Here is a 25,762-nt window from a genome sequence, read left to right as displayed (position 1 = left end):
CCTCGATTTCTAGCGTCCACTGTTGTCCAGCACATAATTCGTAAGAAAAGCCTTACCTGTGAGACATTCTAACCAGGCTAGAGTGAAAGGTGATCCTTATTTTCACACTTTTGTTTACGTTCATTGGAGCAGGTTTTCTTTTCTACACGTTACTGGTTTTAATGAGAAAATTCAGATATCATATTTTGCTTGCATCTGTCGTCAACTGAAAGTGATAAACAAAGGGAAAACTGTATTCTAAATACTTCCATTTAAATACATTCTAATCTGTCGTTATCTGCTTTTAATTATGCTATTCATTATACCTTTTTAAATATATATAATTCCCTATCTATATCTGCTTCCACATAACCTTACAGCACTTCCTAAAAAATCTATATTTTGCTTTCCTTTGGTTTTTAGTATTTATTCACGCGAGAACCGGTTCTTTCAACGTGTATAATGCGTCTAAATGAATTTTCTATGTTTGTTCTTCCGTTTTTTATTCTAACTCACCATTCAATAGCCCAATCGTCCGTTTACTTAACTCTTTGCCTTGTTGTTGTTGTGGTTGTTGTTGGTATTTGTTGTTGTTGCTGCTCTTCGTTTTCCTCTAGCAAAAAAGTTCAATTTTCGAAAGTTAACAATTGAAAAGATTTTTTTTTTGTTATTTTTCTCGCTACGTTCTGTTCTATTTTCTTCTCTCCTTATTTGTTATTCTCTAATGAAGCGAAATAGCGGCAGTGATCACACGTTTATATTGTCCAAATATCGGCTGGGATTTTTTTTTTGCTGTAGTGGATTATTGCACTTGATCATTGTTTTTTTTTTCATTTTAATCTTTTGCAGAGTTATTTATAAGTACTGTGTATGTGTATGTGGTCTAGGCGTCTCTGTGTAGCAAGAAGTGTTCTATGACGTTAACTCTTATTTACGGTTTTCAATTACGCGTGTTGCACTAATTTAAAAATAATCAAAACAAATGATTTTGTCAGCTAAAAGTAGTTGAAACCGTTGGTGTTTGTAAAAAGATAATAAAAAAAAGAAATTTATAGATATGCCAGACGTGGTCGTGACCAAAATTATAGCTTCGAGACACGAGACACATGTATATTAAAATATAAAATGAAATGTAGATTTAAAGCGAAATATCAGCATCAATAATTGTTTAGGTTCCATGCTAAGAAATAATCTTATTTTATCCCGAGAAAAAAAAGTGTAAAAGCTGTATTTTTTATCATTTATTCAATATTCTTTTTAGATCTAACCTAGAAACCAAAGGTCGCATGAACAAAGTACAAACAAATAAATCAAATGATTACCATGGATGAAAATCAATCGAAGATGGCTGTAACTCGAAACGTTGCACTGCAATCAGCGATGGAATCTAGATTACCTACTTTTTCAAAACAATCAATGCGCCATGGGATTTCTATGCACATGGACCTGAACCTCCTATGGACCTTTTGAAAATAAGCGAGGAATAATCTTTATTAAACAGATTTTCACAAAGATTCTCTAAGAGAAATTCGCCAAAGATTGTAATATGATGCATTTGTGCTGTTCGCTCCTTATTCATACTGCATGCAATTTGTGGATTGTATGCAAGAGCGACGAATCGCCCTTATCATCCATGCAAACTTTGGAGAAAAATATTTTGACACATGTTACAGGGGTTGCATCTCACCCAGTCGGCCTGGGTTCGATCCCAGAAGGTCCCGGTGGTGTTTTTCGAGACGAGATTAGCCTGATCACACCTTCTATCGGATGGGGGAGTAAAACGTCGGTCTATTTGCGTAAAAAAGGTTTTAAGTAACTTACCACACATAACCTTCGGACGCCTAGAAATGAGCAGAATCTTGCAAAAGAGCCCCCAAAAGACACGGTGGTCGTTAAAGTGGATTGCTTTGCTTTGCTATGTTACTGGGGACCCCAAAATCGTGCTTCCCAACAACAGCATGTTATTCTTCTGGAAACCGAATGTTGGCATATCAGCACTTTGACTTTCAATTAAAGATTTAAGTTTTTAACTGAGTAGTAAATTGCTTTACGAGTAGTGAGCAAGCAGTTTTTTTTAGCATTTTTCAAAATAAGTCGTTTTAAAAGTGAATATCGGATAATTGGATGGAAATAGGACCAACACCTCAATCTGCCAAACAAGGAGTGGACCGTATGGAAGAAAATGATCGGCAGCCATTTGGCAGAAAAGCAAAGCAAATGAAAAAAGTAATAATTAAATCAGGTTGAATAAGATATGTCATAATTTCAAATGCTACCTAACCAATAAACTGCAGAAATCTATCATACTGATAATAATTTTAAGTGATTGAAACGCAGCCTAGAAAGAGAGTATAAAAATGTTAAAACCGTAGCCACAGTTCAATCTCGCTCTTTCAGTCTGCCTTACTATAGTTTGTGTATGTGTTTGTGTGTGTGAGTTTGTGTATAAGTAACAACAAGTAGCGTCAAAAGCTTTAAACGTACATAAAATAAATAGAAAAAGGTAACAGAGCATCCGCGCCAACTTATCTTTCCCCTCCACCGTTTTGATACAGCAGTACCGCATTGTTTGCTCCCTCCCACATGTCTCTCTCGGTCGGTCACTCTGCTCGTGCTATTGTTTTCGTTTTCATCTATTACGAGTGCACAAATCATGAAAGCGCTCTAGCGTTGCCTTAGTGTTATATCGTAAGTAGAAGTAGTGTGTAGATTAATAGTAATAGTATTGCAACTCGAGACAACATTTCATACGATCACCACCACCATCGGTCGCTTCATTATCGACACCATCGCGATCGGTTCGGTCGTTCTCCGATGACGAGAGAAAGGCATCGAGAATGTGACGCTGCTTTCCGACAAGCTGTTTCCGGGTTTGTTGTAGTTGTAATAATAGTAATAATAATAATAGCAGTAGTGCATCACTATCACTGGTTTGAGTCCCGGATGTTCCGTCGACGACGTTCTGGTCGGATGACCTCCTCCATCAATCGCCTTCCGGTCCCTCTACAAAGTGTCCTCTAACTTCTAACGCCGACGCCAGCTGTAAGATGATGTGCGCTAGGGACGGGTGTTCGAGCAGTTCTGCCGCGGGTAGAGGGGGTTCGCATCGAGGCCGTTGATGCCGGCCCCGGAAGCCACGGTGCAACCTCAAGGTTACGTCGCAAAACACGAACCGCAGAATTAGGGTGCGCAGGAAGTCATCCCCGAAAAACTGTACATACGAAGAATCTAAACAGAAAGACAAAACAAATCAAACGAATGTCCTAATAAAACGGGTCTTATTGTTGTCCTAAATATTTTACCTATGTAACCTATTCCCTGCTCGATCTCGTCCATCCTACATCGGGTTACCAGCCGTGACGCTTCAGTTACGAACCGATCGACGTAGTTCTGACACCGTTCCCAGTGGTGGATTGGAACGTCTCCAACATTGCAAATATAGCACAAAGCCGTCATCGGGGAGTGCAGAAACAGGGTGAACAGGGATCCATGATGTTGAATGTCTACCGAAAAACAAAAGAATAAACCATGAGAGATCTGATCATTTGCGACCCGATTGCTTGCCCTTTTGAAGTTGTACTTACTCATGCCCTGAAAGTTTGCTGGGACGTCCTGTGGCGACATCAGTATCACCAGGGGCTGACCAAAGTACCTGAACAACAGTAGAAACAAGATTAAGTTACGGTAAGCTTAACTCAACCAAGTGAACTCATACCTTGGTATGTGCTGGAACACAAACGAATTGTCCGAATCGATTATTATAAACAGAGGTCTACGCGTGTACGGGTACAGATCACCCGGGTAGAGACAGTGCGGTTCCTTGTATCCGGCGCTGGACTTGCCCCGCACCGCAAGCCCTCCTTCGGTAGCATCTCGCTTCACGCTCGTCGCCAGTCCTCCCAGTTCGTAACCGTCTGAGAAAGAAGAAAACATCCAGCTCCCGTTGATGACCCCTTCCAAGAAACCCAAACATTCAGACTACTCACAATCTTGCGGGTGCTTCGTAGTCGAGAAGCACCCGTCGGCAGACATGTACAGCAGCAACGCTCCCCCTGGCGGAAGTTCCTTGAAGCCACTCGACAAAAACACCATCAGTTGACTGAGCGAAGGTTTGTAGAGCAGATACTTGTGGGGGTTATCTCGCATTCCTCGGCGGTCGCCGTTTTCCACGTAACCTGTAGAGTTGCAAAATGTGTAAAGCGGGTATTCTCTTTAAGGCTAACCTCTGGAGTCCTGAGTTCTAAACCTTAATCATTACCAACCCAACAACGTTGGCATTTCAGCCGAAAAACTTAAACGAAAAGATACCTTTGGATCCGGGCACTCCATACGGGGGCATCCGACTCGCGGCTGGACTAGCATCGTGTGGACCACCGTGCGCGAGCGGAAGTCCTGCCATCGGGTGCATCGACTCGGTTGGTTCCCTTTCCAGCGTTTGCAGCATTCTATAGAAGGAAAGAAATATGAAGACATTGAGTATAAGTTCCATCCGTAAAGTATTGCCAACGTAGCAAGTCAGCATGAGAAATACGAATCATTTGTCACTCATACAGCAGAGAACTTGCACACTCATCAGCTGCGTCACTCACACACTCATCGCCACATCCACTCACCTGAACATGTCCATCGTGAGCTCGGAGAACTTGGCCTGCTCGCAGGCGGAACCCACGATCAGTATCTCCTGCAGGCTGAGCGTCATGTGGGGCGTCCTCTCGCAGGGCGGCGTCGTCAGGGGGCTTAACCTAGAACCAGAACCGCTTTGGGTCAACACGGGTGGAGTCACTCTGTCCCACAGTGAAAGACGAATGGCCCGTGCTTTCGAATTATCCATGAACTCTGGCATGGCAGTGTATGACTGTGTGTGTGTGTGTTTTTGGATTTGTTTGAGTTATTTTTTGTGTGTGTGACACTCGGTGTTAATGTTTATGTTCATGAGTTGCTGTGAATGAGTTCTGCGTTCAGAATAATGAGTGCATGAACAGTGTGCGACAGAGAACGGGTGAATACTATGACAGAGCGGAACAAAAAGAGCTTTCTTCTGTGACTTACTCCGATAAAAAGCCGAATTTCATCGATTCTTTTAATATTTTGGTTTGATTGGGGATATAGAACAATCGTTACGGCTGTGCTTTAAATGTATTTCAGGAAAAGAGCTCAAACTGAAGACAACAGTTTGTACAAATTTGATAAAGATCAAATTTGTGAAATAAATATTTGTAACGAAATGAAAAACTGCTAAGCAAGGGAGATCATCTAAAACAGCCATTCGACATATGGTCATGCATCATATTGATATCACTAGTAAAATCTCTAAAAAACATGGAATATGTGTAGTTTTGTAAATGGATATAATTTTATAAGCTACTTTTTGATTGGAAACTCTTGATGTCTTCCGAATAAATGGTCTAACTAGTCGGTTGAGGTACTTTTAAAACCAAATAATCTGTATATACGTCATTGAAACCAGAAAATGTGACAAAAGTTTTTGGTTTGTACCAAAAATATTCCAAAAATAGGCACGTGAATATTTGAAAATCTGTACAGTCCAGCCTTAACTATCCGAAGGCCTTGGCAAAATTTCGCTTCTGATAATCGATGGCGGCCAAAATGACGATGATGAAATATTGAAAAATGTTTTTTTTTATTATTTTACGGGCAATAAACCATTCATTTTTGACTTATATGGATTCGCAGAACTCGTATTTGCTGTTTAAAGTGGGTTCTCTACCGACTCACACGATATCCGGAAAAGTTGCCCAGACCGCTCATCGATTTGCGTGAAACTCTGTCTTAAGGAGTAACTTTTATCCTTGATCACGAATCCGAGGTTCGTTTATTGATATCTTGTGACGGAGGGGCAGTACGACCCCTTTCATTTTTTCCATAACCATGTATCAGAGATGTTTTTTTGAAAAAAAACATCATAATCATAACTAAGGCTACCAACTCTTGCTGAGCAAAAATCCGCACACTTTGCCGATATGACACCATGGTGTAACAAAAACTGTCAATGAATTATTTAGATAAATTAAATTTAATATATTTGAGAATTAAAAATATAATACTGTGTCGTTTTTACAGCTAACAAATTTCACAAAATGCTATCAGAGTGCTTATGACTTGCACGTGAGCAATTCTCTACCAAAACCGGAAATGGATTTTATTTGTATTTTTTTATTTGGCTCAAACTTTGTGGGGGCCTTCCCTATGACCAAAGAAGCCATTTTGCATCATTAGTTTGTCCATATAAATTTCCATACAAATTTGGCAGCTGTTCATACAAAAATGGTACGTATATATTCGAAAATCTGTAACTTTTGAAGGAATTTTTGATCAATTTGGTGTCTTCGGCAAAGTTGTAGGTATTGTTAAGGACTATTTAGAAAAAATAGGTACACGGAAAAAATTCCCGATTTTTTTATTAACTTTTTTTTCACAAAAACTCAAATTCCCAAAATACGTATTTTTTGATTTTCGAGATTTTTTGATATGTTTTAGGGGACAAAAATCCGCATCTTTTGAGCTATAGAGAAACATGGTCATGGTCTGCCGCCGAGCTATGATTTTTTGAAAAACTGGTGATTTTTGGAAAAAATCGAAATTTCATACATAACATTTTTTTGACCTCATTTTTTTAATGCAAAATTGAATTTGCAATCGAAAAGTACTTTACAGATTTTTTGATAAAGGGCTCCGTTTTCAAGATATAGCCACCGAAAGTTTGATTTCAGCGAAATATTTGCAGTTTTTCGATTTTTAAAAATAGTGACCATGAGTGACCATTTCTAAAAATATTTTTTTTTGAAAAGTTCAAAAAATTTGCTATAAAATTGTCTAAGAGACATTGAAGATTGGACCTCTGGTTGTTGAGATACAGCGGCTTAAAGAAAAAGAAACACGAAAATTGAAGTTTTCTAAGTCTCACCCAAACAGCCCACCATTTTCTAATGACGATATCTCAGCATATAATGGTCCGATTTTCAATGTTAATACATGAAACATTCGTGAAATTTTCCGATCTTTTCGAAAAAAATATTTTGAAAAAATTAAATCAATACTAGCATTTTTAATGGGCATAATATTCAAAGTTTGGCCCTTTTAAAATGTTAATTTGTGAAAATTTCACAAATAATTCATGTATTAACATTGAAAATCGGACCATTAATTGCTGCGATATCGTCATTAGAAAATGGTGGGCTGTTTGGGTGAAACTTAGAAAACTTCAATTTTCGTGTTTCTTTTTCTTTAAGTCGCTGTATCTCAGCAACCAGAGGTCCAATCTTCAATGTCTTTTTGACAATTTTATAGCAAATTTTCTGAACTTTCAAAAAAAATATTTTTAGAAATGGTCAATCATGGTCACTATTTTTAAAAATTGAAAAACTGCAAATATTTCGCTAAAATCAAACTTTCGGTGGCTATATCTTGAAAACGGAGCCCTTTATCAAAAAATCTGTAAAGTACTTTTCGATTGCAAATTCAATTTTGCATTAAAAAATGAGGTCAAAAAAATTTTATGTATGAAATTTCGATTTTTCCAAAAATCACCAGTTTTTCAAAAAATCATAGCTCGGCAGCAGATTTTTTGACCATGTTTCTCTATAGCTCAAAAGATGCGGATTTTTGTCCCCTAAAACATATCAAAAAATCTCGAAAATCAAAAAATACGTATTTTGGGAATTTGAGTTTTTGTGAAAAAAAAAGTTAATAAAAAAATCGGGAAATTTTTTTTTCCGTGTGCCTATTTTTTTCTAAATAGTCCTTAACAATACCTACAACTTTGCCGAAGACACCAAATTGATCAAAAAATTCCTTCAAAAGTTACAGATTTTCGAATATTTACGTACCATTTTTTTATGAACAGCTGCCAAATTTGTATGGAAATTTATATGGACAAACTAATGATGCAAAATGGCTTCTTTGGTCATAGGGAAGGCCCCCACAAAGTTTGAGCCAAATCAAAAAATACAAAAGTATTCATAAAATAAACCGTGATTTGAATCAAATCATTATGTTCTTCTTTTTTTGTTAAACGTTTAAAAGTTTACGAAGTGTCAAGTTTGCTTATCGTTCTTAGTGTTTTCAGGAAAATTTTTCCAGATTTTTTTTGTTGAAAAGGTCTTAAAACATGTAAAACACAACAGTTTATAGGACCTTTAAAAAAACTCTAGATTTGTTAATTCAAATGTTCAAATGTTTTCACATGTTTTAGAAAGCCTTTGGACATGGATAAATATATTTAGTGAGGAATTTCTGAAAGAACAAATCTAGAGTTATTTTTAAAGGTCCTATCAACATATGAAATATCAACATAGTTCAAAAACTCTATAATTATTGATAATCAAGTTTGAATTGAGGAAACCCCAGAAAACTCTCCCCTTTTTTAAATCAAACTCACAGAAAAATAAAAATTTCTAGTTTAAAAAAAGCTTCGACCAAATCAAAAAAGCAATTTAATGATTAAAAAGTTGTGAAAATTCCGTACAAATCCGTATTATGCGTAAAATTCCCTACAAAAATTCCGGCCTGTTAAAAATCCGCGAAGAGGTTCGAAAATCCGTATGGTAAGGAAAAAATCCGTACAGTTGGTAGCCTTAATCATAACAAAAACGCCACTTTTGACACCTAGAAGATAAAATTTAAAAAAAATATGTTTTTGGAAATTAAGTGGTTACATACATGTAGAAAATCACAAAATTTCATATTGCAGAAAATTTATTGAAACCATTAACAAGATGATTTTTAATCACTTCTGAAACATTCATGAAGATATTCCATGATTAAACTGAGTTAGAGACGATTTTAGGCTCAACATTTTGCCGTGCGCAAAGCGGACTGTCAAACTTTCTGAGTGTTTTTCTCGAAAACACCGAGTTGATTTACGGGTGCCATGATATCTCGAGATCAAAAATCAAACCATCCACATTAACGACCCCCGGGTCTTTTGTGGTCTCTATTGCAAGTTTCTGCTCGAACCTAGGAGTCCGAAGGCTTGAATGGGGAGAGCACCGAAACCTCTTTCTACTCCAAGGAACCTTCCACCCCAGTGTTTGAACTGACGACCTTTGGATTGCGAGTCCAACCGCCGCCAGCGATTCCACCGGAGTAGGCTTGGTTTGGTGTGTCGTTTGTACTTATGGCATGGATACGACTCCTACACCTGGAATGACTTAACGGCCTAACAACAACCAAGGCCGGGACCGACATTTTACTTCCTCATCCGATGGAAGGTTGCAGCAGATGGGAATCGAACCCAGAATCATCCGCTTACAAAGCGGACAGCGTAACCATTCGGCCACGCACTGCTCACGATATCTCGAGATGGGATCAACCAAATTGGCTGAAATTTGGGGTAAAGACTACTAAGACATATCTCGTGTGCATGACGAAGCCCGATTTTGAAATTTTACTTTTTAAAAAAATACAAAAATCAAAAAACTGACGATTTTTTATATGAAAAACAGAAAAATATTTTTATCTTTTTTTAAAAATAAGTTTTTTGAAAATCGGCCTTCGTCATGCACACAGGACTGGTTTAACGAGTCTTCACCGAAATTTTGAGCCGATTTGGTCAAGGCAGTGTTGAGATATCGTGGCACCCGTTTTTAGAAACTTCCCACTTCAAATAGCTATATCTCGGCAATGATACAACCTAATGTCTTCAAATTTGTTTTGATAATAGATAAAAATGTATATTTTAATACCCTGAAAACAGATTTTAAATTAAATTAAGTGTGTACTCACACAAACCTCTGACATTTTTGTCGATTTACATGTATGTAACCCCTTAACTATTAAGAGCGAGTTTTTCACCAATGTGTAACAGGTTGTATCGAGGTGCTCCGATTTGGATGAAACTTTCAGCGTTTGTTTGTCTATACATGAGATAAACTCATGCCAAATATGAGCCCTCTACGACAAAGGGAAGTGGGGTAAAACGGGCTTCGAAGTTTGAGGTTTAAAAACCTTAAAAATCATAAAATTGCTCGCATTTCCGTAAAACTTCATCAATTCCAACAGATGCATTTGAAAGGACTTTTGAAGCACTTCAAAATGGGCCATAGACATCCAGGATCGGCTTGACTTTTTCTCATAGCTTTTGCAAATTACTGTTCAAAATTGATTTTTTTAAAACCTTAATATCTTTTAGCAACAGCCTCCAACACCCATACTCCCATAGGTCAAAAGATAGGTAATTTCATGGACTATAAGCCTACGGTATTAACTTTATGGCCAATCGCAGTTTTTCTTATAGTTTTTCGATTTTTCTACAATAAACATTTTACAACGTAAGTTTTTGCCCTGTAGGCCTCCATAGCGGCACTTTTTTGTCTCAATTTTGTCATATTCGGAATCCTCGGAAAATTTCACGTTAGTTAGAAGTAAGCCTATCATGGATGTCTATGGCCCATTTGAAGTGCTTCAAAAGACCTTTGAAATACATCTACGAGGGTTGGAATTGATGAAGTTTTACGGAAATGAGAGCAATTTTAAGATTTTTAAGGTTTTTTGGACCTCAAACATCGAAGCCCGTTGTACCCCACTTCCCTTTGTCGTAGAGGGCTCATATTTGGCATGAGTTCATCTCATGTATAGACAAACAAACACTGAAAGTTTCATCCAAATCGGAGCACCTCGATACGACCTCTAGAACAAACCGAGCAGAATTTACAAATACTGCCTCTTAAGTGGCAAAGGGTCAAATAAAACATGTGAGCAATTCTCTACGAAATCGGTCTTTTTTCTTCAATTTTAATTTTTGTATTTTTTAATCCGGCTGAAACTTTTTTGGTGCCTTCGGTATGCCCAAAGAAGCCATTTTTCATCATTAGTTTGTCCATATAATTTTCCATACAAATTTGGCAGCTGTCCATACAAAAATGATATGTGAAAATTCTAAAATCTGTATCTTTTGAAGGAATTTTTTGATCGATTTGGTGTCTTCGGCAAAGTTGTAGGTATGGATATGGACAACACTGTGAAAAAATGGTACACGGTAAAAAAAATTTGGTGATTTTTTTTATTTAACTTTTTATCACTAAAACTTGATTTGCAAAAAAACACTATTTTTATTTTTTTTTATTTTTTGATATGTTTTAGAGGACATAAAATACCAACTTTTCAGAAATTTCCAGGTTGTGCAAAAAATCATTGAGCGAGTTATGAATTTTTGAATCAATACTGATTTTTTCAAAAAATCGAAATATTGGTCGCAAAAACTTTTCAACTTCATTTTTCGATGTAAAATTTGCAATCAAAAAGTACTTTAGTGAAATTTTGATAAAGTGCACCGTTTTCATGTTAAATCCATTTTTAGGTGACTTTTTTGAAAATAGTCGCAGTTTTTCATTTTTTTAAATTAGTGCACATGTTTAAGAAACTTTTTTTTCGTGACGGCTTTTGCGGCACGCTCACTTTAACTGTTCTAGACTTTTATTTGAACGTGGCGGAAGTGGAACAAGTTTTTAAAGAAAATGATTCCAGAAAGCTTATTTTGTCGTTTTAAACCAAAACAAGGCAAAAACTGTATTTGTTTAAACTATTCGCCATTTTCAAAAGTTTGGCTAGATAATATCGAAGGCCGCCATCTTAGGCCCACTGCGCCCACAAAACGGGGTACGCTCAGTTTGTATGGGAGCTGTCAACATGCTCCCGGGCTGGATTTAACAAATCTTTCTTTTGTTTCGATAATTGTTTATATCATTCACAGCAAAAAAAAATCTGTGTAAAATCGCATGTATGTGAGAAAAAGCATGTAATATTGTATGAGAAAACGTGTACACAAAAAGCATGTACCGAAGAAAAAAAAATCAGGTCTGCTCACCCCAAAAACAACATTAATCCGGCGAGAGCCATATTCAGATTACCTAGTCCGCGCCCCAACCCACTCGGCTATCTCGCCGCTATGAAATAATCGGATCAATGCCAACGTAACAGTAGGTTTTCCGTACGTCGTATACTGCGTTAACTGCATACGATGTATGGGGAACCACCTACAGCTACAACTGTGAAGATTCATTTATTTTCATAGCGGCGAAATAGCCAAGTGGGTTGGGTGCGGACTTGGTAATCTGAATATGACTCTCGCCGGATTGATGATATTTTTGGGGTGAGCAGACCTGATTTTTTTCTTCAGAACATGCTTTTTGTGTATACGTTTTCTCCTACAATATTACATGCTTTTTCTCACAAAGGTGATGTGCATGCCTTTGCATGCGATTTTACCATCGGATTTTTTGCTGTGTTATTGACAACCGATACATCTTTCCATTAAAAATCACCTATTCATGCACTCTATGACACATCCACCTATATCATACCTATATCATCATGTTCAATCGCCACTATATGTACACATGATGCAGAAGATAATATATTGATCCTATTGTAAACATTAACCGCAGTGTCAAAGAATTTGGCACAATCCAATACCGATGCAAGGGACATTCACGATGTTTAAACAAGTAACCGACATGATCTCAAGTTTCGTTCTTGACCAATAACTGAGCTGTAAAAATCACCAGTTAGATATGGCGTTCGAATACGGCTAGAGCGTATATTATATCTGATCTTATTGACGAAACAATTAATTCATCGCTCACCAACCGGTGAAAAACGAATTTTGAGAATGATGGTTATTTTGTGTTTTATTATTAAATAGAGAATGAAGGAAAATTTATTTTTGCTGGACAGTTATGTGAAATTCCGAAAAAAGTTTAATAGGGGAAATATACCCATTTTAATCACTCTAAGCCGTTCGACCAATTCTCATCACTTTTGCCGTTTTCCGCTATTAAATCAACATTTTCAGATGTATCAACAATAGGGAGTTGCTTGCTCACTTTAATTTTAGCTATTTGTAACTTTGGAACAGTCAAAAACACTTTATGAAAGCTGTAATTCATGATCAAAGTGATGATAGGCCGATAATAGAAATAGGCTGAGAAAGGGTATAGTTCCCCTAATATGAATGAAAAGTGAATTTAAAATTTATTTAAAGTGTTGTGATAGGATTTAAGCGCGAATGTGTTAGTGTAACGATTCTAATGACAGTCAATGGCTAATGAGACTAATGAGAAAATGAATGAACGGGCCAATTTTCCACGTCTTAATCTTAAATTATAATACCTTATGCATCTAAAGTTGCACAAACAAAAACTCGGATTGCCGCACTTACAGTGCACAGTTTCAGCAGTCGTTGTCCTTGCTTGTACAGTTCTTAAAACTAAAATCCTTATAACTAATTTGCTTTGGGAGTACACATACGGCAGAAAATTAAAATCTGTACAAACTACAATCAAAATCTGGGATTGCCAATTGGTAAATTGGATCGAAACAAAATAAACACACGAGCGAATAGTTTCGAATAAATTAACTAAACTGGGGTGCTAAATGGGAACAAAAGATAGATATCAAATGCAAGTAGAGTTTTTTTTTAAGTGAAGTGTTCTGTAGTATAGATTGGAAGACATGTGAGTTTAAAGATTTAGCGAAAGCAAAGAAACAACAACCGAAATTTTAATTCATCAAGTTTTGATGTCAAAACAATACATGTTGACAAATTGCTTTGATAGAATATAAAAATCATAAGCAAAACCAAATCAGCTAACTAACACAAACAAACGAACAAAAAATACAGAGTATTTACAACGCAGCACAGAAGTTGGTATGTGTAGATACTACAAAAGTAAAGCAATTATTCTTATAAAGTGTGGAGTGTGGTGGAGGGTTGAATTTTGTTCCAAATCAATCGAAGCTGCCAATTCACAATACCTTGAACAAAGCCGAATGTTTCTTTTATCTCTGGGAAGTCCAACAAATTTTGAGTTAACTACTTGATACAAATTGTGAAATTACAAGCTGCTTCGTAAAGAAATTTTGATTAAGCCAATATGGGTTTGATTGTGAACATAACGTTGGTATTATTATCCGACAATTTGCAAGCTTAGAACGTAAATTTTTTTAAGCCGGTTTTTAATTCAACTATACAAGTAAACACATTTGAGTCGAAGTTAATTGTCATTTAAGATTTTCAAACAGGGATGCATCCCGAATCAAAACTGCAACTTGTGTTGTGCAAAAAAAACATCTTTTGAAAAAAGTTTGCAAATTGTTCAGATACAAAAAGTTTTCAAATAAATATAAATCACCGGAAGATATATTCTTAATCTTATTAAACCATCGCCATTTTTCATTTAAATGACTGTCATATCCAAAGTCAACAATTATAAAAAATTGCATTACATACAAATAGGTACTTCGAACCGTAAGAGCTAATTCCAGTGATAATCAGAAATCCTCAAACATTTTTTTCGCTTTCATAAAGATTTTTTTCATAAATTTTGACACAGGACTGTAAATAGTCCAATTATAACTCCAGAAAATATCACAAGTTCATTTCTTAAATTGAGTCATCCACAAATGACGTAGCATTTAAGGGAAAGGAGAAAATCTGAGGATGTGTGACGATCCGTTTCTTTTCTGACTTTAGTATGGAAAAATGGAGGGGAATGAAGATCAAAATCCTTTTGAAAAAAAACTATGTCATTTTTGGATGGCATCAAACACGAGATACGCTAGATGAGCCTAAGTGGCAAAAAACGACGAAATGGTCTACTTTTTCTACTTTTCGATACAAAGCCTGAGAAGTTTTACTTTTCAACACTGAAATGGGAGCTGAAAAGTTGAATTTTTCAGCACTCGTATCTAAAAATAATAATTTTCAATGCTCTGAATTGAACGGTGGATTTTTTAAACACATGGACCTTTGAATTCGAATTCTATTCAAAGTGTGTTTTCGAAATACAGTGAAACCTCTTTTTATGCGGTGCGTTACGTTTTACTAATTTGTCGATTTCTCTGGAACGACGCAATCTTTTAAAAACAATTTGAAGGTTTTGTTCCGATCTACAAAACGCTTATTGAAGCTTGCAAAAATATTGTATGGTTTTAGAGAAATCGACGAAATAAAAAGCGTAACGCCACCGCGTAAAAAGAGGTTTCTCTGTAGCAAAACGCGCCGTGCAGAAACAAATTTACTTTGTGCGACTCGTTGCATGAACTAAAATTTCAATTTAAAAAAAAAATATATATTTTTACAATGATCAGTCTTTGTCATTTACATAAAACCTCCTAAAAAGTACTTCTTAGGTCAAACTTCTGCAGCAATAAGAATTTGGTAGAAAAGTTTTTCAGGAAGTTATATGTTAATATGATGTTCCACATAAATTATTCATTGCTTAGAATTAGGACCATACATTTAACATGGTTTCACAATTTAATAATTTTTAATGATATATGTCTTCCAGTGATTTCATATTTTCATACTAAATCAGAAAAAAAATCAACACAAAGAAACTAAAAGAAACAGAGAACAATAATAATCGGAAGCACGGGCCTAATCTATACTACAAACTGCTCACTGGCAAACAACTAACCTGTGCGACAGTACGATCGGATTCGTGTCCGCGTGGAGCACGGCAACGGCGGCCTCCGCCTTGATGAATCCCTTGATCTCGTCCAGTACGAGCGACCACTCGAGTTGATCCTCGGGTTCGTAACTAAAAGAGAGAGAGCAAAAATGCAGTTTTGTGAGGCAACGGGGGACTTTAAGCGCATGAAAACCACGTGGCTTACGTTGACGTGTATTCCTGTATTTGTCGCTCCAATTCGATAACTAATTCTCTCACTAGCTTCATCTTTTTCAACAGTAAACAAACAACAATAAATCTGGCATAGTAACGCAGTTTCTTCACCATCAGATCCGGTCGATCCTCCTTGATTGCCCTGGAGTAGTACGCACGGCCTCTGATCGCCGCGTAGAACGAATATGCCTCATTCAGATAATTAGTTTCACTCGTTCTAAGACTGCAATTAAATAAATGAAAGTGACTTAGTTGTTCCTGCAAATAACCCCCTCTCATCCCCCAGTACTTACTAGTAATGATAATAGAGCTGACCAATTTTACTAGCTATTTCTCCGATTTGCCATCTTTTCAAACCATACTTTGAGTCTAGGACTAGTCTATGCTGCTGCTGAAACTTCCACAGCTTCGTGTACACGTCGAAGGTGCGCCCAAAGTAAGCCTGCCACTGCCGGTGTCCGTACTGGGGAAGGTCGCGCAGCCCGTTGAACAGCTTTAGATAACGGTTAAAGGTGATCATTATTTCAAAAGAAAGCTTTCAAACAAATGACATGAGCAAGCTCAAATTACCTGCTTAGACTTCTCCAACAGGTGGCAGAACTCCAGTACTATTTTCCTATCCTGCTCTTCTGTTGAGGCCATCTTAACCATGCCGTCAGATGTTCATTGGAAAGCTATCTGCGGGCATAAAACACAATAAATTAATGGGTGCAAAATTTGATAAACATAATCTACTCAGAGTAATTCACGCCGAGCGATTCAGAGTAAAATGAGACATGGTCTTGAATAACTTGTACACAATGTTGGTATGATATGTATTTTAGGAACTATTTCTGTCTTTCTCATAACAATTGACAATCTATGCTCTTACACTGGTAAGAATGACGAGGTATAAGACCATATTTTGATAATTATATCATTGAATATTCAGCAAAGCTTGTTTCAAAAATGTTCTCAAAATTTTAAAAGGCAAAAAAACTATTTTCAGAAAACATTTTCTGAGTTGTTTATCTTTGTCCGATACCGATTTAACAAAAAGGCGTCTGTTATGTGCTACGATTCTTATCGAAACTTCAAACAATTCAATAGCGATGTATGCGACCCTTAACCAGGTCAATTGCGATTTTTTTTTCCGATTTAAAGAGGTTTTATTTAACATAGTTCCGGTAGTTTACAATTTGTTTTTTCTTCTAGTTTCGAGATCCTGTGCTTTTTCGATGTTTATAATCGTCTAGATGTACAATCATTGGATGATCTTTAATTTCTTTATGTGTGGGGTTTGTTCAAATTTTAAAAGATGTTCAAAACGTTTTTAAAGTACTTTGCAAAAACTGCTTTGTTATTCCATCGAGCGTCGCGTATTTCTTTTTTGAATTTCTCTAGGCAGCCCATGCCATCTAATCCGTAATTCATTAGGTTAAATCTAATTGCTTCACAGACCAGCCACAGACCCGCATTCTTTTTGTAGCTTTTTGAATTAAACTGTAATGCTATCAATTCTTCAGGATCCCTGGTGTTTATTCTAATCCGAACGATTACAAGGTTTTTTATCCAGTTCCAAATCACAGTAGATTTATCGCATGATTTAATTCGATGAGTTATTGTGTCAAGATTACCACATAATATACAGTTTGGAGAATCTATTCCAGCTATTCCATGACGAAACATTTTACTTCTGGTTGGAATAAGTTCATTTAAAAGTGAGAAAAGGTATGTTTTTGTATCAGATGATATAAATTTTTTATCAAGATTTTCAAAAATTAAGTCCCATTGAAGATTTTGCATTTCTGTTTGCATACGTGGCTTGATATTCATTTGATCAATAAAATAATTATAAAATAATTTACTCGTGTTCAGCACTGTTCGAGGTTTTAATTCAATAGCAAGATTAATCCATTCTCGCGCATTTCTCGTTACAGCACGGTTGTTACTTTGCGCAATCATAAACTCATCAACCGAGGAACCAGAATTCGTTTTGAAAAATAAGATATTTTTAATAAATAAACTTTTACATTTTGCTTCTACGTCTTCCAATGCAAGACCTCCTTTATAAATCGGAAGGTACAATTCATTCTTTGCAACGCTATAAAAGTAACCTTGCCAAAGAAACTTAAAACATATTCTTCTTATCTCAGCTATATGTTTGTTATTTGGAGGAAAAATTTGAGCGATGTACCATAGTTTAGAAAGGACGTATGTATTTAAAATAAATGCTTTTTGAAAAAGGTTTAATTTACGACGATGATGTAGTGAAATTGTATGTTTAAGTTTGTTGATTAGGTCTTTATAATTTTCTGAAATTGTTGTGTCAAAATTACGATGGAATATTATGCCTAGAATTTTCAAATTATCAACTTCTTTTATCTGGTGTGGCCCTGAACTACAGTTGTTAAATCTCAGAAACTGAGATTTAACGGTGTTGATTTTGATTTTAGCATAAATGCTAAAGTAGTTAATCAGTTCTAGGGCCTTATCAAACTCATGATCGTTTCTAATGAGTAAGCTAATGTCATCTGCGTAAGCTATTACTCTTACAAAGCAATCGCCTATCAAACAACCTTTAACCGACTCAAAAAAGCATACGAATCAAAGGTTCAATGTATAAACAGAAAAGAGCCATACTCAATGGGCATCCTTGCCGAACTGAGCATTCAATTTTGAAAGAATCTGTAAAAAAAACCGTTGAATAAAACTTTAGACGTTGCATTTTGGTAGAGACGACTAATGCAGCGAATAAAACTATCAGGAAGTCCAAACTTTTTCAATATTTTCCACAGAACTTCATGATCCACGCTGTCAAAAGCTTTTTCCAGATCGATACTAAGTAAAAGATTTTTAAAATGTTTGGTCTGTTTTGATTTGATCAATATATTTCGCAATGTTCTAAGAACGTTAACACAGGATGTCTCTGAGATACAAGCTGACTGTCCAGGGCCAATCAATTTCTTCATCATGGGTTGTAATCTATTCCAAAGAATTTTAGTAAAGATTTTATAGTCAGTATTAAGCATGCTTATGGGTCTCCTATTGTTAAGGTCATGAGGATCACCTTTTTAGGGATGAGTGAAATTATTCCGGCTGAGAAATGTCCTGGTGGGTATTCGTTATTTACAAGATAACCATTAAATAAGTTCAACAGGTCTGTATTTAAAACATCAAAGAAAGTCTTATAAAAATCATAGTTTAATCCATCGGGTCCTGGTGAAGAATTATTAGAAGCATTGAAAATAGCATCTTTAAGTTCTTGTAATTCTATTGGTTTGGAAAGGGCATCCCGTTCGGCATCGTTCAGCGTCTTTGTGATATGCTCCAAAATATCATCATTATCTGATCCACTTTCAGCTCGTTTACAAAAAATGTTCTTAAAATGGTCAAAGATCATTGATTTTAGTTCTGATGTTTTTGAAGTAACTTTGTTATTTATACGTAGACTGATAAGCTTTGATGGCGTTGAATTTTTTATTCTAGATGTTATTTGATAAATACTTAGTTTCTCATTTTCAATTAAATTACTAGTTTGAAAAGTATAGCGATAAAATTGTAATTTATTTTGCTCTATTTCCATTAATTTTGATTTAACAATTTTCATTTCAGAACAAACATTCTCTCCTTCTTTTTGTTTTTCAAAAAGTTCATTGAGACAACGATAGTAAAAGCTTTTCTCTCGAATTGTTTGTTGATTACTTTCAAAGCTAATTTTTTTGAAGAAACTTTTTGATTTTGTTTTCATTACTTCATTCCACCAATAGCATAAGTTTATAAAAGAATTCCGATTTCTTAGTCCATTGTACATTGCCGTGAATTGCGTCAAAATATCATTGTCATTGAGAAAAAAGGAATTTAGTTTCCAGAAACCACGACCTATAAAAATATTAGGAGCATTGTCTTTTAAATTGAGTTTAACAAGTACACCATGGTGATCAGAAAAACTTAATGGTAACGTTTTAATACAAGATATTTGATTAATAAATTCATTCGATGCATAAAATCTGTCTAAGCGTGATTTGGATGTACCTCTAAAAAATGTAAAGTTAACTCGTGATTTCAATATGGTTTGTTCAACGTCTTTCAATTCTAGTCCAGAGATTAAATTTTGCAGTCCTTTGCAATAATTCTTAACAGCTCCATTCATGTCTTCAGCCAAAAGTATACAATTAAAATCACCAACTATGACATTTTCCTTGCCATGCGCAAGATGAATCAAAATGTCTTCATTAAATAACGTGTCTCTTTCCTTTTTCTGGTTGCTTCCACTATGTGCATAAATATTTATAAAGTTAATAGAGTCAACGCAAACGGATGATATTCTTCCGTTTTCATTTAAAATTATATCAGAATATTGTAAGTTATTTCGTAAAAGAATTCCAGTTCCCTTATTATTAGCGCTAATATTTACAATTGCTGTATGCGAATTCAGGAATGCAAAATTTTCAAATGATAGTTCTTGAATAAAAATAATGTCTAAGTCGTTGTTCCATATAAAATCTTTAAGTAGTGATTTCTTCACATCGGAATTGATAGCATTTAGATTAGCGGTAGCAATATTACGAACTAGTGGCATAAGTGGCTATTGAAATTCGAAAAAGTTTGATAAAATTGAAAGCTAATCATCGGAACTGGATTGTACGCACAATATTTTGAACATCTTTACCTCCTCTTTGTTTTTTTTTGCGTTTTTTTACCCACACACACACACACATACATTCGTCTTCTCTTACACAGTTGCAGATCATACCAACTACCATTCTCCTCCTTTTTCGCACGAACTATCCTCCTTCTCCATCATCACTTAATCTACTTGCGTGGTCGACCCCTTCCCTTCCCCCCCTTTCCCCCTTTCCCCCTTCCCCTCTTTCCCATTCTTCCCCCCGTTTTCCCCAGTACCTTCAGGCCGGATCAGGCTGCGAGAGCGAGAACGGTTCTCCAACTGCTCGAGTACGTTGCGTGAACTACTTCGGGGCTTACGATGCTTGTCGCCGCCGAGATCGGGCGATTCGTCAGCGCCGGATTCCTCCTCTCGCTCATCTTCATCGTCGTCGTCCATCTCGCTGCCGTCGCCTGCTTCTTCCGGCGTCGGCGAAATTCCGCGATCGGGATCGCGCGGTTGTATTGGTGGCTTGTTTTGTGGTGTCAGCGTGGTCATGTCGGTTGGTAGTGTGAGATCAGTTGCGTTGGCTGCGATCGCCCCTGCGACGATGGCACTGAACGATCCGGCTGGTGCCGAAGACTTCAAGCTCGCTATCTTCGGGCAGTTGACCTTGATGTGTCCTTCCAGTTTGCAATAGAAACATCTATTCTTCAAACCTTCATAGTACAAGCGTGCTTTGAAGTGACCGATGTAGAGGTTAGGCGGTATCTCCTTGGCGATCTCCATGTGGACGCCACGCACACCACTGTATACCGTGTAGCCGTATTCCGTTGGGTAGCGTTCCCGGACATGTTGCCGAATGGTTCCAAATTGGGACAGAACGGCCGAAATGTCTTTCTCTTCGATTTCTGGCGGCAAGTTAAAAATCCTCACGTACCTGAACAGCCGGCTGGCCACTTCCAGTTTCACCACGGCCACTTGGCCATCGCTATGCACGAAACGGTACTGCTCCTCTATTCTTCCGGTAAATTCCACGAAGGTCGGCTCATCCAAGAACTTAACGTAAAAACAGCGATCATTCTCGTCGCGGTAGATCGAGTGTACATCCGTGGCCGGAATCTTCAAAACGTTCGCTGTGAACCGTAGCACATCCACGTGGGCTGGAACTTTCGCTGCGTTTCCGAAAACCATTTTCAGCGTATTCTTACGGGTTTTGTCCATCTTTACTTTTCAGTAAATTCCTTTAGTTGAGGTTAAGGACACACGGCGTGTGCCGAACACAAAAGACTATTGTGTTGAAGAGTGCTCGTAGAAACGTGTGTTGTCGTATCAACGTCCGAGCGATAACTGACGATTCGTTTGATAAAAACGTTACTTAATCCACCTTTAGGTGGTTGGTGCCTTCCTCACATTTATAGAGTCGATTGCGTGTACGTACCGGTTGTTGCGTTTGAAATGGAATACGTAAACGATTCGAATTGAATTTCGTTTCAGAATTCCGATTGAGTTGACTGGGTAAGAGGTCCTAATAAAAATAAGTAATGAGTAAAAAAAATTAGACCTCCTAAAGAATTTTAGTCAACATTGTACATACACCGCCGTGGGGTAATAGATTGAGGTTATGTAAAGTCTGAGCATTTTTAAAACTGCTTGTAGTTTTAAAAAGGTAAGTTAGGTCTTGATTTTTTTTAATCCACAAGAATGGTCATTTCAGAACCTTTTTAAAAATATATAATATGGCAGGTTTTCATGCAAAAACCAACCCTTTTTTGCAAATTGTGAAATATATATGCAGCAGTTTTTTACGCATAACTTTTGATGTGCTTTACTACATCTTATCAATTTCAATAGGGACTTATGGGACACCAAGACGAATCGAATGAGGCCAATGCGGTCAAAATCGGTTCAGCCAGTGACGAGATATTCTAGTGACATTGATTCGGGACACATATCTACATACAGCCAAGCACACAGACATTTGCTCAGCTGATGATTCTGAGACGATATGTATAAATGAAAATAGGTCTAGGAGGTCTAATTAAAATGTTCATTTTTCGAGTGATTTTATACCCTTTCCTCAGTAAGGTGAGAAAGGCAAAAACGGTTCAGCCAGTGCTGAAAAAACTCAGTGACATTATTGGTAACACACATACACACAGACAGACAGACATTTGTTCAGTTTTCGATTCTGAGTCGATAGGTATACATGAAGGTCTAAGGTCTAAGAGCTTTTTGTGAAAAGTTCATATTTAGAGCAGGATTACAGCCTTACCTCAGTAAGGAAAGCAAAAGAATAAAAATTTAAATTACTAGCCATGGTTTCATTATTTGGATGCAAAAGTGATTTTGAATGCATTATACTCATATGCATTTCATCGCTTTTGAGTTAATTATGCAGTTTGGTTCAAAATCGTGACCTCTTTCAGAAAATCCTACAACATCCAGTACTTTGTTCCAGAAATCAGGAGGAAATTCAGTTTTTTCGCGAAAACTTAACACGTAGCCTTATGTGTGGGACAAACTTTTTCTCAGCATGCTGTTTTTGGATATGGGACATTTATGCGAACATGGGCAGTATACAACTGTGAAATTTAGAATTGTTTTGAAACATTTCTTTGTCCCTGATTTTTCTGATCAATTTTGAAGGGGGAGGAGGGGTGACAAAAATTTCAAAAATATTTGCAACGGCCTTATAAAATTGCCAAATAACAAAAATGATAATAAATAGGTCACTGTCGACTTTTTAGAATAACCTCGTCTGCGTTTATTTTGTTTTCGCATATTTTGCTTTAAAAATTAGCCAAACAGTCCAATCCAACGAAAACAGTTTCACCAAACACGTTTTAAATATTCATGATTCTGCAGTGGCGTATTACGGCAAAACATGCTTAGCATACAAATATTCAGTACTTGATGCAGAAATTAATAATCAAGAATGCATCAAATTGTGTAAGAATGAAATTGCAAAAAACAATCGACCTTTTTACTAACAAAAGTAATTTTGAACGTTGACTCGTTAACGTTGAGAGCCAATCTGACCTCTTGTTGCTTCATAAAAAATAAAGTTGCTTTGCTTGTAACACATTGTAATCAATTTTTAAAGTTCAAAACAACGAATAACAAAAAATATTAACAAGACCAGCAATCAGCACTGAAACTATTTGCGAAACAAAAAAAGAAACTGAATTCATTCCACAGAGTTTACCACCATAATATTGATTTCTATTTATGAACTGATTTCCATGTGTCGCGACTGCTATAAGGCACATTATGAACGCCACACATCTGCACTCGATATGTGTTTGTATAAATATATGGATATATGTTTTCATAAAAAACACACACAAACCCACCACTAGCGAAGAGGTCCTGTTTTCACACACAAAGAAACCCTTGCGCTACGTTACTATCCTCGCGATGTGGTTGTACGGAGCCCTCGGGAACTGCCAGCGAAAATCCGTGTCCGTTTTCCTCCTGAATATGGAAATCTCTTTTTTTTTTAGTTTATTTTTTTCACAATTTTTTTTTTTGCAATCTAGCACTGATTTAAGCGTGGTCGTATCCAAGCAGGCCATCACATATTTTTCCCATTAATGACAATCGCCACGACTACTTAGATTACACTTAATACAGATAAGAAAAATAAGAAGGATCATTTTTCATTCATTTTCTTCCTTAATGGCAAACATTGATCGTCACTCATTTTCCTTTTTCATGTTTTTTCCACAAAAATCCATCGACAGTATGTTTAATCTTTAGGGTTAATCCATATTCTGCTGAAAATTCACCACCAGCACGTGAAAATTCCCGCTGACCCACAAGCGAAAATCATTCATCCCCTAAATCGAAGCAGCAGTCGCAGTCAATCCCCGTATTGGGAGGAAAATTTTCACCCGCTGCGCGAGCCACGAAATGAAAATGAGAATTTTCACCACCAAATCACACTTACAGCGAATTAATTTCTACGCAAACGCATCCACTCGAACGTACGCCTAGCTTTAAAGGTAGTTTTAATTCGGTTAAACTAGTTTAAATAGTGTTTTTTTAATATGTTTTAAGGCAAAATCTATATTACTAGATTTGAGTGAAAAAACTCGAAAACATTATGGCGAAAAGTTTCCCGGGTCTGCCACCAGGCGTCGCAGCAGTTTCCATTTCAACCCCTAAGAAAAACATACACACCCAAAGGATGTGCTAACTCACACCACCAAAAAGCCAACCCACCACCCCTCCTGGAAAGGATATTGCTCTTGAGTAGCTTTTCAAAAGGGGGTTAGTTGTGGGAAAATATAAAAACAAAATTAAACAATCATATGGGAAATGTATACCTGCTTAAATATGATCAAACTACAAAAATTCAAACTCGCCCTTGCGAAATGTTACGCTCGCTTTTAGCGCATCGGCTTCTCAGAAACTACCGCCAGCATGCCACGCTTTCAAAACGCACGCACACTACCACCTAGTCTACGTGCGTGTATGTGTGTGAGTGAATGTGACGCGTGTTCCACACGCGTCTTCCCCATCAAAGTCCATTCATGTTTTGTAACTACGTGGACAACGTGAAAGGAGGTGGAAAGTGGGGTGTTGGGGGTGAGTTCAAAATTTTACTACAGCTTTTCGAATGACCTGCTTGCTACGACTCACTCACGACCAGGGACAAACGACACTGGTCCAAGTTGAAAAGATTTTTTTCTCGTTTGTAACGCGCGCGCTGCTTTTCGTAACGCTCATAGAACAATGTGTTCTTTTGTGTTGTTCCTTTTTTAAAGAAATTCAGAAAAAACGGCTTTCCGCAGACTAATAGGGACGCATTAGTATTCCATAATTTGCAAAAAAAAAATCAAACAGGCTAATATGTAGCGTGCGCTTTTTTAAAAGTCTAATTTTAAGATGTATTCTTCACTTTACAGCTTCATTTCGTGGGAAGCTCAGTAACAATATTGGCCAATTCACTTTAAATTTCTATAAAGATAAACAATTATCTTTCTTCAATAAACCAAATTTCATTTTATTTTTTGCTTTTTGAGTGCTTTTGAATACCCTCGCACAACTAGAAAGATTGACGAGATTATTGGCTAGAAATCAAGTATCCCCAAAGATCAAGTCTCCCCACTTTCCCCTATTTTTATGTGGTTGTTCTGTTTCCAGCATGAGCATGAGCATGAGAGACCACCCATGGTTGTCCTTCTCCGTTGCTGAACAGAACCGTAAAATCCTTTCAACACTACTGACCGATTCTTAGCACTTGTTTACCAAGCAGTATTTTTTTCAAGTTGAACTTTGGATGGTTCTGATAATTTTCCATGTTTTCCCACTATTTGAACCACACAAAAAACATATTTCCACACCAAAGTTCCTATTCTAAACATATATGTGAGCAGATGTTGTAAAATGTATAAACGCTGGGAATTTTTAATTTTTCCAACTGTTTTAAATAATAGCTCAAATTAATGGAAGGAATGCAGATATTTAATCAATCTAAACGGTATTTTATAGTAAAATGACTCTTTTATAAGCCCTCTTATTGACAGAAGCAGATTCTGTAGGTACA

General features: G+C 36.7%; 1 protein-coding gene across 3 annotated transcripts; it reads right to left on the bottom strand.

Annotated features, from left to right (window-relative positions):
* Positions 1-635: 635 nt before the first annotated feature.
* LOC6030838 (protein SCAI) lies at positions 636-24,324 on the bottom strand. 3 transcript variants are annotated; one of them, XM_038263368.1, is made up of 12 exons: positions 24,161-24,324; positions 16,194-16,301; positions 15,917-16,116; positions 15,616-15,846; positions 15,417-15,539; positions 4,593-4,736; positions 4,288-4,424; positions 3,966-4,154; positions 3,695-3,893; positions 3,564-3,631; positions 3,282-3,482; positions 636-3,207 (listed from the first exon to the last, which is right to left on the bottom strand). In XM_038263368.1, exons 2-12 carry the CDS (start codon positions 16,272-16,274, stop codon positions 2,963-2,965), a joined length of 1,818 nt encoding a protein of 605 aa, XP_038119296.1. In that variant the 5' UTR covers positions 16,275-16,301; positions 24,161-24,324; the 3' UTR covers positions 636-2,962. The 3 variants fall into 3 exon arrangements, with proteins under 3 accessions (XP_038119296.1, XP_038119297.1, XP_038119295.1); XM_038263369.1 differs by having other exon boundaries at positions 2,963-3,207; positions 4,593-4,721; XM_038263367.1 differs by lacking the exon at positions 24,161-24,324 and adding an exon at positions 23,565-24,118 and having other exon boundaries at positions 2,963-3,207.
* Positions 24,325-25,762: the final 1,438 nt, after the last annotated feature.

Source organism: Culex quinquefasciatus, chromosome 3, assembly GCF_015732765.1.
Source record: "Culex quinquefasciatus strain JHB chromosome 3, VPISU_Cqui_1.0_pri_paternal, whole genome shotgun sequence".
NCBI classification, from domain to species: domain Eukaryota; kingdom Metazoa; phylum Arthropoda; class Insecta; order Diptera; family Culicidae; genus Culex; species Culex quinquefasciatus.
This window is presented reverse-complemented; position numbering and strand designations above follow the sequence as displayed.

Bases quoted from the DNA above. Each gene is read 5' to 3' on its own strand.
- LOC6030838 (XM_038263368.1), bottom strand. From the start codon at position 16,274: ATGGTTAAGATGGCCTCAACAGAAGAGCAGGATAGGAAAATAGTACTG. The intron at 4,737-15,416 runs GTTAGTTGTTTG...GTTGACCCAAAG, and splicing joins CCGATCGTACTGTCGCACAG to CGGTTCTGGTTCTAGGTTAA. The intron at 3,483-3,563 runs GTAAGTACAACT...GTTTTTCGGTAG, and splicing joins AGCAAACTTTCAGGGCATGA to ACATTCAACATCATGGATCC.